The 14104-nt window shown below is 44.8% G+C and overlaps 1 protein-coding gene across 7 annotated transcripts in view; it reads left to right on the top strand.

The window, feature by feature from the left end:
• The window catches only part of FANK1 (fibronectin type III and ankyrin repeat domains 1), a 156670-nt gene that overhangs the window by 73467 nt on the left and 69099 nt on the right, over positions 1 to 14104 (top strand). For 6 of the 7 annotated variants that reach the window (XM_073552768.1, XM_073552769.1, XM_073552770.1 and 3 more), the window contains one exon: positions 10346 to 10470. The exons of the other annotated variant lie outside the window; for it this stretch is intronic. In XM_073552768.1, the coding sequence (XP_073408869.1) occupies positions 10346 to 10470 (125 nt within the window). The remainder of the gene's footprint in view (positions 1 to 10345; positions 10471 to 14104) is intronic. 7 annotated transcript variants of the gene reach the window in all.

Genomic DNA, 14104 nt, shown 5'->3' with positions numbered 1-14104 from the left:
TCTAGGCCATCATCACCATTACCAACCCCCTCTCAGGTCCACCGCTAGTTACCCCATATGCAGCTCTCAAGTCCAGCTCATCCTAGCAGACACTCTGAGTAGGACAAGAAAGTACTCATCCTCTCATCCGCGTACACTGGCTTTGAACGCCTACATTGCCAAACTGATGGCCTACGCTGTCCCACGCTATGACCTACCCAGCCGGCACATCTTTTCTAGAAAAGCCATCCCTGCCTTCCTCTTGAATGTGAAAGACTGCATTGTCCATGCACTCAAACAATCATTGAGTGGAAAGGTGCACCTCACAACAGATGCATGGTCCAGTAGGCATGGCCAGGCCCGTTACGTGTCCATCACTGCTCACTGGGTTAATGTGGTGGATGCAGGCTCCACAGGGGACAGCGGCGGTGGAACAGTGCTGCCTAGCCCACGGTATAGGAAACAGTTGGCTGTAGGCTTTCGCTCCTCCTCGTCTATCAGCGAAAGCTCGTCCACAGAGCACAGTCGCACGAGCACTCCATCCGCAGCTGCCAGTGTTGGACACGAGGTGTCCCACTATCAAACAGCTAGTGGTAAGCGTCAGTAGGCTGTTTTAAAGATGATGTCTTTGGGCGAAACAGACACACCGCGGAGGTACTGGCCGACTACTTGCAGCGAGAAACTGAGTCATGGCTGGGCAGTCTACATCTTGAGCCAGGCAAGGTAGTCAGTGATAACGGCCGTAATTTTGTGGCGGCCATAGCCCTTGCAAAACTCAGACACATACCTTGTCCTGGCTCACACTTTGAACCTGGTGGTGCAGTGCTTCCTCAATAATTATCCGGAGTTAACAGCCCTGCTCCATAAGATGCGAAGACTGTGCTCGCACATCCGTCGCTCACCCGTAGACTCCAGTCATATGCAGAGGCTGCAGCGATCGCTCAACCTCCCCAAGCACCGCTTTTTCATAGACGTTGCAACAAGGTGGAACTCCACCCTGCACATGGTTGAGAGGCTGTGCGAACAGAGGCAGGCTGTAATGCATTTGTGGGAGGATACATGGGCAGGCAGTTTGAGGGCAGACATGGAGTTGTCGGGTGTGCAGTGGTCAGACCTGAAAGACCTCTGTAAAGTCCTTCAGTGTTTTGAGGAATGCACACGGCTGGTAAGCTCAGACGATGCCATTATAAGCATGAGCATCCCACTTATGCGTCTGCTCATGCAAACTTTGACGCACATTAAGGATCAGGCGTCTGCAGCGGAGGAGGAGGAGGGAAGCCTTGATGACAGTCAGCCATTGTCTGGTCAGGGAACTGTCCTGGACGAGGTGGAGGAAGAAGAGGAGGAGGGGGATGATTATTTTGGGGAGGAGGATGCTTCTCGGGAGGGCAAGAGAAAATGTTGGCTTGCCAAGGTCAGGTACAGGGTTTGTGCGTGACTGGAGGGATGTGGATTTGGCAGAAAGTGCTCCTCCACCCGCCACTGTCATTGCATCATTGACACCTGGAACATTGGCCCACATGTGTGATTATCTCTTGCAGATCCTAAAAAGGGACCCCCGCATTGTCAGAATTATGAAGGATGACGACTACTGGTTGGCCAACATCCTCGATCCACGATATAAAGGCAAATTACAGAACATCATGCCACAGGAGAACCTAGAGCTAATATTGGCGAACAAACAAGCAACTCTAGTAAACCGTTTGTTAGAGGCATTCCCAGCACACAGCAGCGGTGCAGGTTCTATCACGAGTCGTACTGGGCCAAATGGAAGAGGTGTTCGTGGTGCACACAGCCAAAGTGGCGTTGGAGACGGGTTTCATGACCATGTTGTGGACTGATTTCACGAGGACCGCTCACACGACTGATAATACTGAATCGATTGCAAAAGACAGGAGACAGCAGTTGTCAACTATGGTTCAAAATTACCTCTCCTCCCCTATCGATGTTCTCCCTCACAGTTCATTCCCCTTTGATTATTGGGCCTGTAAACTGGACACCTGGCCTGAATTGGCACAATATGCCTTACAGGAACTTGCTTGCCCTGCTGGTAGTGTGCTATCAGAAAGTCTTCAGTGCTGCTGGATCAATCCTGACAGAAAGAAGGACCCGGCTGTCGACCCAAAATGTTGAGGATCTCACCTTCATTAAAATGAACCATGCATGGGTTTCAAAGGATTTTGTCCCACCTTCCCCTGATGACACATAGGTTGCCAACAAAATGGCTCGCTTTGTCCTCCTCTTCCTCCGACTTCTCCAATTCCTCCATTTGCAGCTGCTGAACGTCGAGCCTACACCTCAACATATGCCAGTTTTTCCACCTTCCTAACTGGGCTGTCCCCCCCCCCCCCCCCAAGGGTCGGCGTCAGCACCTGGCGCACCCCGGCAAGTGCCGGGGCCCCGAGCTGGTGGGGGACCCACTCAAGTGCGACGGCACTGGCACAGGGCCCCTCACAGTAAGCTCTCTGACGGTGGGGGGGCCCACTCGCCATTACAGACACCGTCGTATTATGAGGGGCCCTGTGCCAGTGCCGTCACCCACGAGTGGGCCCCCCCGCTTGCTCAGGGCACCAGCACTTGCAATACTTACCTCTCCTTGCTCCACCTCTGTGACCTTTTCTGCGTTTCCTGACAGTGACATTCAGGTTAGTGAGCACAATGACATCATGTCTGTACGCCCTCTGCCTGAACAGTCCAAGTTCACAGAGCTGGAAGATGGCGACGCTGAGGAGTCTAGAGTAGAGCAGTGCCCAGCGAGGAGAGGTATTTAATTTTTTTTAATGTTTGGAGCAATATATGGGGAGCATTATACACTGGTGAATTTATGTATGGTGCCCATCATACACTTGAGCATCATAGATAGGGCCCATTATACACTGGAGCATTGTATGGGGCCCATTACATATGGAGCATTCTATGGGCCTATCATACACTGGAGCATTATAAATGGGGCCCATCATACACTGGAGCATCATATACGGGGCCCATTATACACTGGAGCATTATAAATGGGGCACATTATATATAGAGCATTATACACTGTTGGCATAATTATTATTAGGCAAGTTGTATTTGAGAGGATTCTTTTTATTATTGAACAACAATTATGTTCTCAATCAACCGAAAAGACTCATAAATATCAAAGCTTAATATTTTTGGAAGTGGAGTGGTTTTTTTTTTAGATTTGGCTATCTTAGGAGGATATCTGTTTGTGCATGTAACTATTGCTGTGCAGAATTATTAGGCAACTTAATAAAAAACAAATATATACCCATCTCACTTGTTTGTGTTCACCAGGTGAACCAATATAACAACACAAAATTTAGAAATAAACATTTCTGACATTCAAAACCAAAAAAAAGGGACCAATATAGCGAACTTTCTTTACGATGACACTCAAAAGCCTTCCATCCATAGGTTGTCAGTTGTTTGATCTGTTTACGATCAACATTGCGTGCCGCAGCCACCACAGCCTCCCTGACACTGTTCGGAGAGGTGTACTGTTTTCCCTCCCTGTAGTTCTCACATTTTATGAGGGACCACAGGTTCTCTATGGGGTTCAGATCAGGTGAACAAGGGGGCCATGTCATTATTTTTTCTTCTTTTAGACCTTTACTGGCCAGCCACGCTGTGGAGTATTTGGATGCATGTGATGGAGCATTGTCCTGCATGAAAATCATGTTTTTCTTGAACGATACCGACTTCTTCCTGTACCACTGCTTGAAGAAGGTGTCTTCCAGAAACTGGCAGTAGGTCTGGGAGTTGAGCTTCTCTCCATCCTCAACCCGAAAAGGTCTCACAAGTTCATCTTTGATGATACCAGCCCATACCAGTACCCCACCTCCACCTTGCTGGCGTCTGAGTCAGAGTGGAGCTCTCTGCCCTTTACTGATCCAGCCTCAGGCCCATCCATCTGGCCCATCAAGAGTCACTCTCATTTCATTAGTCCATAAAACCTTACAAAAATCTGTCTTAACATATTTCTTAGCCCATTCTTGACATTTTATCTTATGTTTCTTGTTCAAAGGTGGTCGTTTTCCAGCCTTCCTTACCTTGGCCATGTCCCTGAGTATGGTACACCTTGTGCTTTTTGATACTCCAGTAACGTTGCAGCTCTGAAATATGGCAAACCTGGCGTCAAATGGCATCTTGGCAGCTTCACGCTTGATTTTCCTCAATTCATGGGCAGTTATTTAGAACCTTTTTTTATCAACACACTTCTTGCGACCCTGTTAGCCATTTGCCTTGAAACGCTTGATTGTTCAGTGATCATGCTTCAAAAGTTTGGCAATTTCAAGACTGCTGCATCCCTCTGCAAGACATCTCACAATTTTTGACTTTTCAGAGTCCATCAAATCTCTCTTCTGACCCATTTTGCCAAAGGAAAGGAAGTTACCTAATAATTAAGCACACCTTATATAGGGTGTTTTTGCCATTAGACCACACCCCTCCTCATTACAGAGATGCAAATCACCTGATTTACATAATTGGCAGTTGGCTTTCAAACCTATACAGCTTGGAGTAGGACAACATGTATAAAAAGGATGATGTGATCAAAATACTCATTTGCCTTATAATTGTGCACACAATGTATAGGCCCATCATATACTAGAGCATCATCTGGGGCCCATTATATATGGAGCATTATATAGGCCCATCATACAATGGAGCATCATATGGGGTTCATTATTTATGGGGCATCATAGGGTATGGAGCATTATATGGAGCACATATGAGGCCTATTCTGTATGGAGTATTTAATGGAGCCCATTCTGTATGGAGCAATATATGGGGCCCATCATATACTGTATGGAGCTTTATATGCGACTCATTATACTGTATGGAGCAATATGTGGGGCTCATTCTACTCTATGGGGACTGTCCTATACTGTATGGCACATTATATGGGGACCATCATATACTGTAGCATTATGTGGAGCTCATCATATACTGTATGGAGCATTATATGGGACCAATTATTCTGTATGGAGAAATATATGGGGCTTATTATTCTGTATGGCGCACTAGGTGGTGGCCATAATACTGTATGGAGTAATATACTTGTCCGGTTTTTGAGCTATTGTAGAATTTAAAATGGATATCAGTCATGTCATGTAAGCAGTGAAGTATTTTTCATTGTACTATACCTATATTTCTCTGCCGTATCGGAGCATTATGAATTGTGGTATGTGTTAAAGTGACGCACTGACACTCTTTGGCCCAGGGCACACGAAAACCTGGAGCCAGCCCTACCCCCCCCACAACTTTAGCCAAATAACCCCCAGTTTTCAATGCGTAACTATTATTATAAAGTAAATTAAGGTTGACAAGCTTCAGTAATAAGAATTGATGTTGTTGGCATTGAAATGGGCTCTGTAGGTGTGTTTACTGTCCTCCACTCACTGCAGACTTTGCTTCCCCATTGACTCGCATTGGGTTTCGTGTTTCAGTCGGCCTCCGACTTTTCCCTATAGTCGGCCGATTTCGTTCGACTCGACTTTTGAGAAAGTCGGGTTTCATGAAACCCGACTCGACCCTAAAAAAGGCAAAGTCGCTCATCTCTAGTCGTTTCCATTACACAAATACTTGCTACTTTTTGTTGGTAGGTCACATTAAATGCAAATTAAAAAAAAAAAAGTTTGTAGGTGTAAAGTGAAAAAAATGTGGAAAAGTACACGGGGTATGAATACTTTTTCAAGGCACTGTATGTATGTGAACAGAGGAGTTGATTGACGCTTCTACGCCTGTAAGCAAAATATTTAAGAGGGTCCTCAACTTACCCTGTGCTACTATAAAACTACTGTCTTTATGTATGGCAAACATACCTGACGCCCCATTCTGCTTAAAATCGGTCACCCCCTTTCAGCCCATGCCTCTACGCAGAGCCTCACCTCACACATTAGTAACACTTTTCCTATAAAGATCATCCATGAGCCACTTACTTTTCTCCAGACCGAGGAAACCTGCGGCACTGAGGGTCTCTACTCCAGAATTGTCTCGTTCTCCTTATTTCACATGTGCATATGAAATCCCCTATATAGGAGCAGCACATTTATCTGTATGCCCCCGACATCCCCTATTAAAATGGTGATTGTGTACCAGGAAAGGCTCAGCGACGGAAGAGCGATCCCAGGGTCATAGCTCATTTAATATTTAATAAAACATGGGACCACGGGGCTGTTACATTGTAAGGATTCTTTTCCGCAGACCGGCACTAATAGAAGAGATTGAATGTAGCAGTAACCAGAGCAATCCTGTGCGAGATGACTATATTATATCAGTATTCCATCATCATTTACTAAAAAGGGGGTTGTCCTGGTCTTTAATATTGAGGGACTGTTTTTAGGATTGGTCTTCAATATCCAAGGGGCCGGGATCAGACAGACAGCACCGCCGGCGATCAAATGGTCCCACATCAGCTGGAGTACACACTGCACAGAGCCAGAATACCACAGCGCCAGGCACTGCGTAGTGGCCGTTCTGGGGTACTGCAGCTTAGCTCCCATTCATGCTCCTCTAAGGCATATATCCAAGAAGTATCATTTCTCCTTGTGGAGAATGACATGCTAAGCATATCGAGGTGAGGAGACTTACAGCCGCAATGCTCCTCTGGGAAATATGCTAATTATGCAAATTGTCTCTTCAGAGAGGAAGAGGACTAGAACTCTAGTGCCACCTATTGGAGGTAGCAATCCTAGAAGTCAATGTTGACCCTTTAACGAGCCTTGTTACATAGACTTAGGATACCTCGACATGCTTATCATGTCATTCTCCGCAAGGAGAAGCGATACTTCTTTGATATTGGTCAGACGCCTCTCACACAGCCAAACCAGATCTCAAGGCCAGGCACTACAGTCTGATTCACCATTATCATTTTTAAAGGGGTTTTCCAGTGCAAGAATCAAGATTCTGAAAATGCATCAAATGCCCCTTATAGCCCCTCTGTTGCCTTTTATAGACATTTTAACACTGTTTTTCCTCTCCCACACATCCGTTCCAGTTGTTCCCAATCCGTCCAGCCTAGATTTTCCATCATCAGTAGTGCTGCATCCAATCTAAGTTGTATCTCCCGCTGTCAGTCTTCCCTGTGCCTGCCGACGCCACCCTGAAGCCTCGAAAAAGCATTTGCAAGCTGGTGGGAGATGATCGCCACGATGAAAAGCAATGGATAACCTCTTTCATGTGGAGTACACAGTTATTTTCCATTCTGTTAAGAAACGATCTGGTTACGTGTTGTGGCAGTTACTTACACCTTATAGCGCCACCTTGTGTTCATAGTGCATATCACTGCACGTCCACCTGAGCTGAGTGCTGGTGGTCACATTTTCTCAGTCAAAGTATAATGTCGCTTGTTCACAGCAGAGCAGGCAAATAAAAATAGTATCTTCATGGCCTGCTTGTCAGAGAAGGAGCAGAGCCTCTGTAGTAGCATTCCAGTATAGCTGAGTTGTCTCTTTCTACAGAGAAGGCAAAAAGGGACCATATTGTCTGCTGCCAGAAGGGGAAGGAGACAGATTCTGTCTACAGCCTGCTTCCAGAAGCACAGATTATCAGCAGCCAAAAAGAGACTGATTCCGTATAGAGTGTTCTCCCAGCTGGCATAGTGGAAAGGAACCTGATTCTGTCAGGAGTCTGCACCCACCAGTACAGCTTCATAGCTGCCAGGAGAGTAAGTGGACTGATTCTGTCTAGAGTCAACTGCCAGAAGGGAAAGGAGACTGATTCTGTCTGGAGTCTGCTCCTATCAGTACAGCTTCATAGCTGCCAGGAGAGTAAGTGGACTGATTCTGTCTAGAGTCAACTGCCAGAAGGGAAAGGAGACTGATTCTGTCTGGAGTCTGCTCCTATCAGTACAGCTTCATAGCTGCCAGGAGAGTAAGTGGACTGATTCTTTCTAGAGTCAATAGCCAGAATGGAAAGGAGACTAATTCTGTCCAAAGTCCTCTCCCAGCTACCAGAGGAATCAGGAAACTGATCGTATCTAGAGTCTGCTCCCAGCTGCCAGAGGAGTAAGTAGACTGATTCTATCTAGAGTCTGCTTCAAGCTACCAGAGGGGAGAGTAGACTAATTGTGTCTAGAATCTGCTCCAAGTGGGGAAGGAGACTGTTTCTTTCTAGAATCTGCTCCAGGTAGCAAAGATGAGCAGCAAACAACTGCCAGGGGTAAAAAGGATTAATTGAGTGTGTTTCTAGCTGGCATAGGAGAAAGGAGACTGCTTCTGTAGTGTATTCTCCCACCAGCATAGATTTGCAGCAGTTCGCTGTCAGATGAGTAAGGAGACTGTTTTATTTCTAGAGTCAACTGCCAAAGGGGAAAAGCGACTGATTTTATGTAGAGTCTGCTCCCAGCTGCCAAAAGAGTTAAGGAGAGTGATTCTGTCTAGAGTGAGCTTCCAGAAGGGAAATGAGACTGTTTCTGTCAAGAGCCTGTTCCCAGCTGCCAAAGGAGTAAGGAGACTGATTCTATCTAGAATCTGCTCCCAGTAGTACTGATGAGCAACTGCCAGAAGGAGAAGGAGACTGATTCGGAGCAAAATCTGCCTCCAGCGTCACAGATTAGCAGCACCAAGGTTGAAACATGGAAACAAGAAATGATTAAAAATGTATTTTGCATGCTAGAAATACTTTGAAATGGATAGAAATTGGATTTTTGGCAGGAAAAGGATTCATTGGATAACCCAGTAAATGAGGGCATGGCACACAATAAATAAGCTCAGCTACTTGCACCCAGACCTCTGTTAAAAGCCCGGCCGAATATTCTATGGCTTCTGTAACAAGATCTGACGTCTCCCATATTGCTGAGCGTACACAGCGATTCTTACATCTTGATACAATATTGATACATATATCCTATTGACAGCTGTGCGTGTAGCCGAGAAAACGGCAATAAACCGTTGTGCGCTGTCATCGCATTTCCAGCATATTCCACTTTCTGCATGAACTTCAAATGACCTTCCCGAAAAAGGGGCCTGCGATGGTGATCCTCATGGCTTCACCCCATCAGTCCCCATCCATATGTATATTATTACTCTGCGTGATTATTCCCTATTATTATGGTAGTTCCCCATATTTAATGACCTGCATTCCAGGAGGACCCACTGTGACCACTAGGTGGCAGAATGACCTTGTGTTTACCGCGCTGGTATACGTCTCCGGAGACCGCTTGATTTATATATTACAGGTTTTAATACACGAAGGGGGGATAAAACGCCTGGACTATTGTTGGAAAATAATTTTTGATTAAACATGATGAAACTGCAAACAAGGCTGCTGTGTTTTCCTTCTCGGTCGGTGACATAGGGCTGGTGCCGTTCCTGCAATCGCTGTAAATATTACATAAGAGCGTTTAGTTTCCGTAGGTTGCAGCACCATGAGCCGGGCAGGTGATTGTTAATTACAGAAAATAGGGATCTGATGATTTTTTTTTTATATCTTATTAAAGAGTAAGTGTGCCCCCCCCCAATCAATAGTACACAAGAAAATAAGAAACTTTGTAATATATCTTATCAGAGCAATCTGCTTCTTTCTCCTACTCTACTGATCTTTCACTCTCAAAATTCTAAATTCACAGTATCTTCAGTGAATACAGACTTTCCCATTAATGATATAGGAGATGGCAGTTGGTGCTCATGACGTTCTATGGAACTTGCAGCAAAACGTCTGTGTTCTTCTAGCTCCTCCTCCCTCCATAGAACTTTATGAGCACCAACTGTCATCTCCTGGCTCACTAATGGGTAAATGTTGACTGAATACAGGTTTTACCCATGAATTGAGAGCAAAGAAAGAAGCAGATTTCTCTGATAAAAGATATATTACAAAGTTTTTTTTACTCTCATGTGTGCTATTGAGCGATAAAAAAAATGGAAATAACAGTTACTCTTTAAGGGTCCCATACATTGTTTTTTTGTTTTTTTTTACGTGACTACCTCTGAATTAACAACTTTTTGTTTTATGAAAAATATCGTCGAAGAATTTGCGACATTTTTTTAAGTCGTTTTTTTTTTCCCTATGGATTAGTTAGTTTCTTGATTTTTACGCCTTTTCCAGTTGTTTTACACAGATTCCAAAAAATAACTTTTTTTAAATTTTTTTATTTTAATGAAGTCACAAAAATTTGACGCAAGTCTACTCAAGTCCTCACCCCCCCGCCCCTTGGAGTGTTCTTTTCCAACTAAAAAGTAGCCAGACTAGTTAAAGGCAATAAAAAAAAGACAATTTGGGGCTTTTCGCAAATTTTGATCAATTTGGCGCAAAATGCGTCAGCGAAAACTAAAAGTAAAAATAAGAGATGGACTTAAAAATGAAAATGATGAATGGGGCCCTGAGTATTTTCTGTCTTACTGACCCACATAGATTTCTGTTATAGTGGTTACTCCAAGCAACATGTCGTGGAAGGTTTGGAGCCCAGCAGCAGCTACAGGTTCAGACTGAAAGTCACGGGACTTAATGGAGAGTACGCGTACAGTCCAGTGGTCACGGTGTCAACGACTAGTAAGTCTCTGTAGGACTTGTGTCTCAAGAGGGTCACACTAAAGCTGTGACCTCCTTGCAGAGGTTGTCCGGACTAAGTAATAACTTTGCCATAGAAGCAGTGAAAATTACAAACTGAGCCGTATTCATCTGCGGTCACCCCCCTGGATTCTGCGCAGGCCACGCTAATGGTGGTCTACGCAGGAACCAACCATAATGATGTCATCAGTCTTCTGCCACACGGCTGCCATGGCCTGTGATTGGCTGCAGTGGTCAGGTGACCGGATCGGTGCGTCGTTGGCTGTTTATCTGATGGCGCCCTATTCTAATCACCTGACCGCTACAGCAAATCGCAGGCCTCGGTGGTCACGTGATAAAAGAATGGTGACGTCATCGCTTCCGCGGCTGAAGAAGGACCACCGCAGCGGCCTGCTCTGGATCCATGGTGCAGGCCGGTATGGCTCAGTATGATCCACGCTTTTGTTTAGCCCGGACCACCTCTTTTAAGAGCCTAATAAAAGAAAAGGTGGGGCAGTGCTGAGATAAGAGAGGGGATCGTGTAGGCAGATCTGTTTAACGAGAAATTTACCGTCGTTTATTTGCGCAGCAAAGAAATGTTTTATGATGGTATACCTGTCAGGAGGTTTGGGGGTCACTTAAGAGTTATTCTCAGAATATTACATTATCTATTGGATTGGGGATAACTTACTGACCACACGAGAATGGGCACTCCGGGCCCCTGTACCCAGGCTCTGCAGACCTCTGGTTACAGGCGGGGTGCACATACTCTGCCTCTGCTCCATTCATTACCTATGGGACTGGAAAGCCGAGCACAGTGTTCCACTATTTCCTGCAGGCCTATAGACAATGAATGGCGCGGCGGGCAAACATGGCCGTCCTCAGCTCTGCACAGTTCTCGGATTCCATTGCCTCGTTTTTGGGATTAGTGGAGGTCCCAGCAGTCAGATCTTCAGCGATCGGTAAGGTATTCTCTATCCATTGTATAGGGGATTACTTACTAGACTGGGAATAACACTTTAACCACCAGCATGTCATTACACCGATGGGGATGAGCAGTCCAAACAGGCTAGTGTTAAACCCGACTGACCGGCAGTAGGTAGTAAAGTGATTTATACATTACTGATGGGAGTCGGGGAGAGGAGTCCAGCGATGGTCGGCTCGTGTATAATGCGCAGGTGAAGCCGGGGACAGTAAACCTGTTTTCAGCGTCACCTGTGCTCCCTGTTCTGTGTAACTCCTGGATGACATGATGGACATGAACAGAGCACTAAACCCAACTGCATCATGGCAGTCTGGGGATCTGCTGGCCCCAAACCTAATGATTGGTTCCCTAATATATGGCGTTACCCACAGCAATAATGTGAAACAAATGCCCAATTGGGTCACATTCACACCTTCAGTATTTGGTCAGCGTTTTATATGAGTATTTGTAAGATCAAATCAGGATTTATTGTGGCATACATGATGCTTCCAGAAGGCTAGTCTGATGGTGACATTTTTCTAGCTATAGATCCCATCACCTCTCCTGACATGTCTTTTATAGTCAATACTTTTCCTCCGTTCCGCTGTTATTAATACTGGAAATTACTATTTACTGGAAATTGTATTGAATAAATTGACACCTGGGTGTTACCATTCTCAAATGGGGGCGTATTCTTACACACCGTCCAATCAGACCCCCTTTTCACAAGGAAACGTACATTATTTCTTTTTATCATAAATTTCTAGTAGGAAACATAACCAAAGAGTCCGAATATTAAGAACGATTGAATTATTTACTGAGGCGCGGGTAAGTCGGGAGTGATGACGGGGAATATGTGCGTGAATTTGGGTCCAGGTTCTATGCGATATTATGCCTCTATGATTAAATGGATTGTCTGAATTAGAAAACCCTTAAACATGTCCCATTACGGCACTATTAAAATTGACACCTGCTGCAAAGAGAGACGCTGCAAAGAGAGATACTGCAAAGAGAGACGCTGCAAAGAGATGCTGCAAAGAGAGACGCTGCAAAGAGATGCTGCAAAGAGAGACGCTGCAAAGAGAGACGCTGCAAAGAGATGCTGCAAAGAGATGCTGCAAAGAGAGATGCTGCAAAGGGAGATGCTGCAAAGAGAGACGCTGCACATAATCACCCGAGGACCTGTGCATATGGTCGACTGCCAATAATATCTGACAGGCCATGCCATCTGCCTCCTTAATTGTCATCCCGCCATCCTATCTTGCAGGAAGTAACTGATTTTATAAGGTTTTTACTTTTTTTTTGTTTTGTTTTTTTACAGTTTTTTTTGTTTTTTTACACTTTTTTGGTCTGATACATCTTGTCTCTGAATGTGTTATATAGACTAAAATATACCTAAAGAATCTGCATCTGCCCCATCGTTAAATCACACTAAGTAAATAATAAATGGCACATAAATAATATTGGGTGTAACATATTTTTCATCCGTATGTAGGAACAGTCAGAAAAATGGCCGAATAAATGAAGGATTATCACATATCCCGAGATGTCCTAGAAAAGGGTATAGGATGAGATGTCGGGTTGTATCTAGCAGGTCACGTCCAGAAATATTTCTTTTAAAGGGGTTGTCCACTACATTTTTATTAGGTTCTAAATCAGCTTTTGTTTTGTTGGTCCTAAAATAAAGAACATCCTGGCAATCTCATCTACCGGACCCCTCCACTCCTTTTTACTTCTGCCAGTGCCCTCCAACTTTACTTATGAAGGGAAAGTGCCAGTGAAAACTGCAGCCAAGGAATGGCCACCGATTGATTGGCTGCATGGTGGCCACTGATTGGCTGCATGGTGTAAAGACTAAGAGCCTGATTCTAGTGATGTCTTACTTACTAGGCTGTTTTACTGTTTCAATACAATCAGTGTTTTATCAGCAGGAGATTATCACTACAGGACCAGTTGCCTTGTGCCTCTTAGTTCACCCCTCACCACCACTGTTTTCTGTGTAGTATGTATATTAAAAAAACAACAAAAAATTGCAAATCAGTGGTGTGGGCGAGGTTATACAGGAATCAGCAGATCTGTAGCAGAGAAAACGGTGATTCTAAGTGACACATTGCTGGAATCAGGGTCTCTACACCTACATGATGCTGCCATTGGATTACATAGGAAAAACCTGGTGACAGATTCCCCTTAACCGCTTCAGGCACAACAAGCCACAAAGCGGCAGAAAGAAGTAATTTGACCATTTTTCAGGTGGCTTCCGTTTGGAAGCCGATCAGTAGTTTACAAATATAGTTAAAAGAAAAGATGCTGGTAATAAAACCTCTGCAAAAATGACCAAAAAGACACCAAAGAAGACGTTTCAGGAAAAACAGTGCTATCTTCTGCTTCCAAAACTCATCGGGTACGCATGCGTCTAAAAGACGTCATGTACACATACACTTAATGTGTCTACAGGTTTTTGCTACCTCCTCTGAGAGCAGCATAATGTAAGGGCAGAGACCCTGATTCCGGTGATATATCACTTAGTTTACTGGGTGCAATGGTTTGACACAATCAGAATTTTTAGATTTCACATGAAGCAGAGTTGAAAAAGCTGCTCCTGCCCGCCCGCACCAGGCTCTCTGTGTACTGTATATACTCTGTAGACAGTGAGCTGCTTATCACAGGAGGGGG

This window comes from Dendrobates tinctorius, unplaced genomic scaffold (assembly GCF_039654945.1).
Source record: "Dendrobates tinctorius isolate UK_male_01 unplaced genomic scaffold, ASM3965494v1 ptg000196l, whole genome shotgun sequence".
In the NCBI taxonomy this organism is placed as follows: domain Eukaryota; kingdom Metazoa; phylum Chordata; class Amphibia; order Anura; family Dendrobatidae; genus Dendrobates; species Dendrobates tinctorius.
This window is presented reverse-complemented; position numbering and strand designations above follow the sequence as displayed.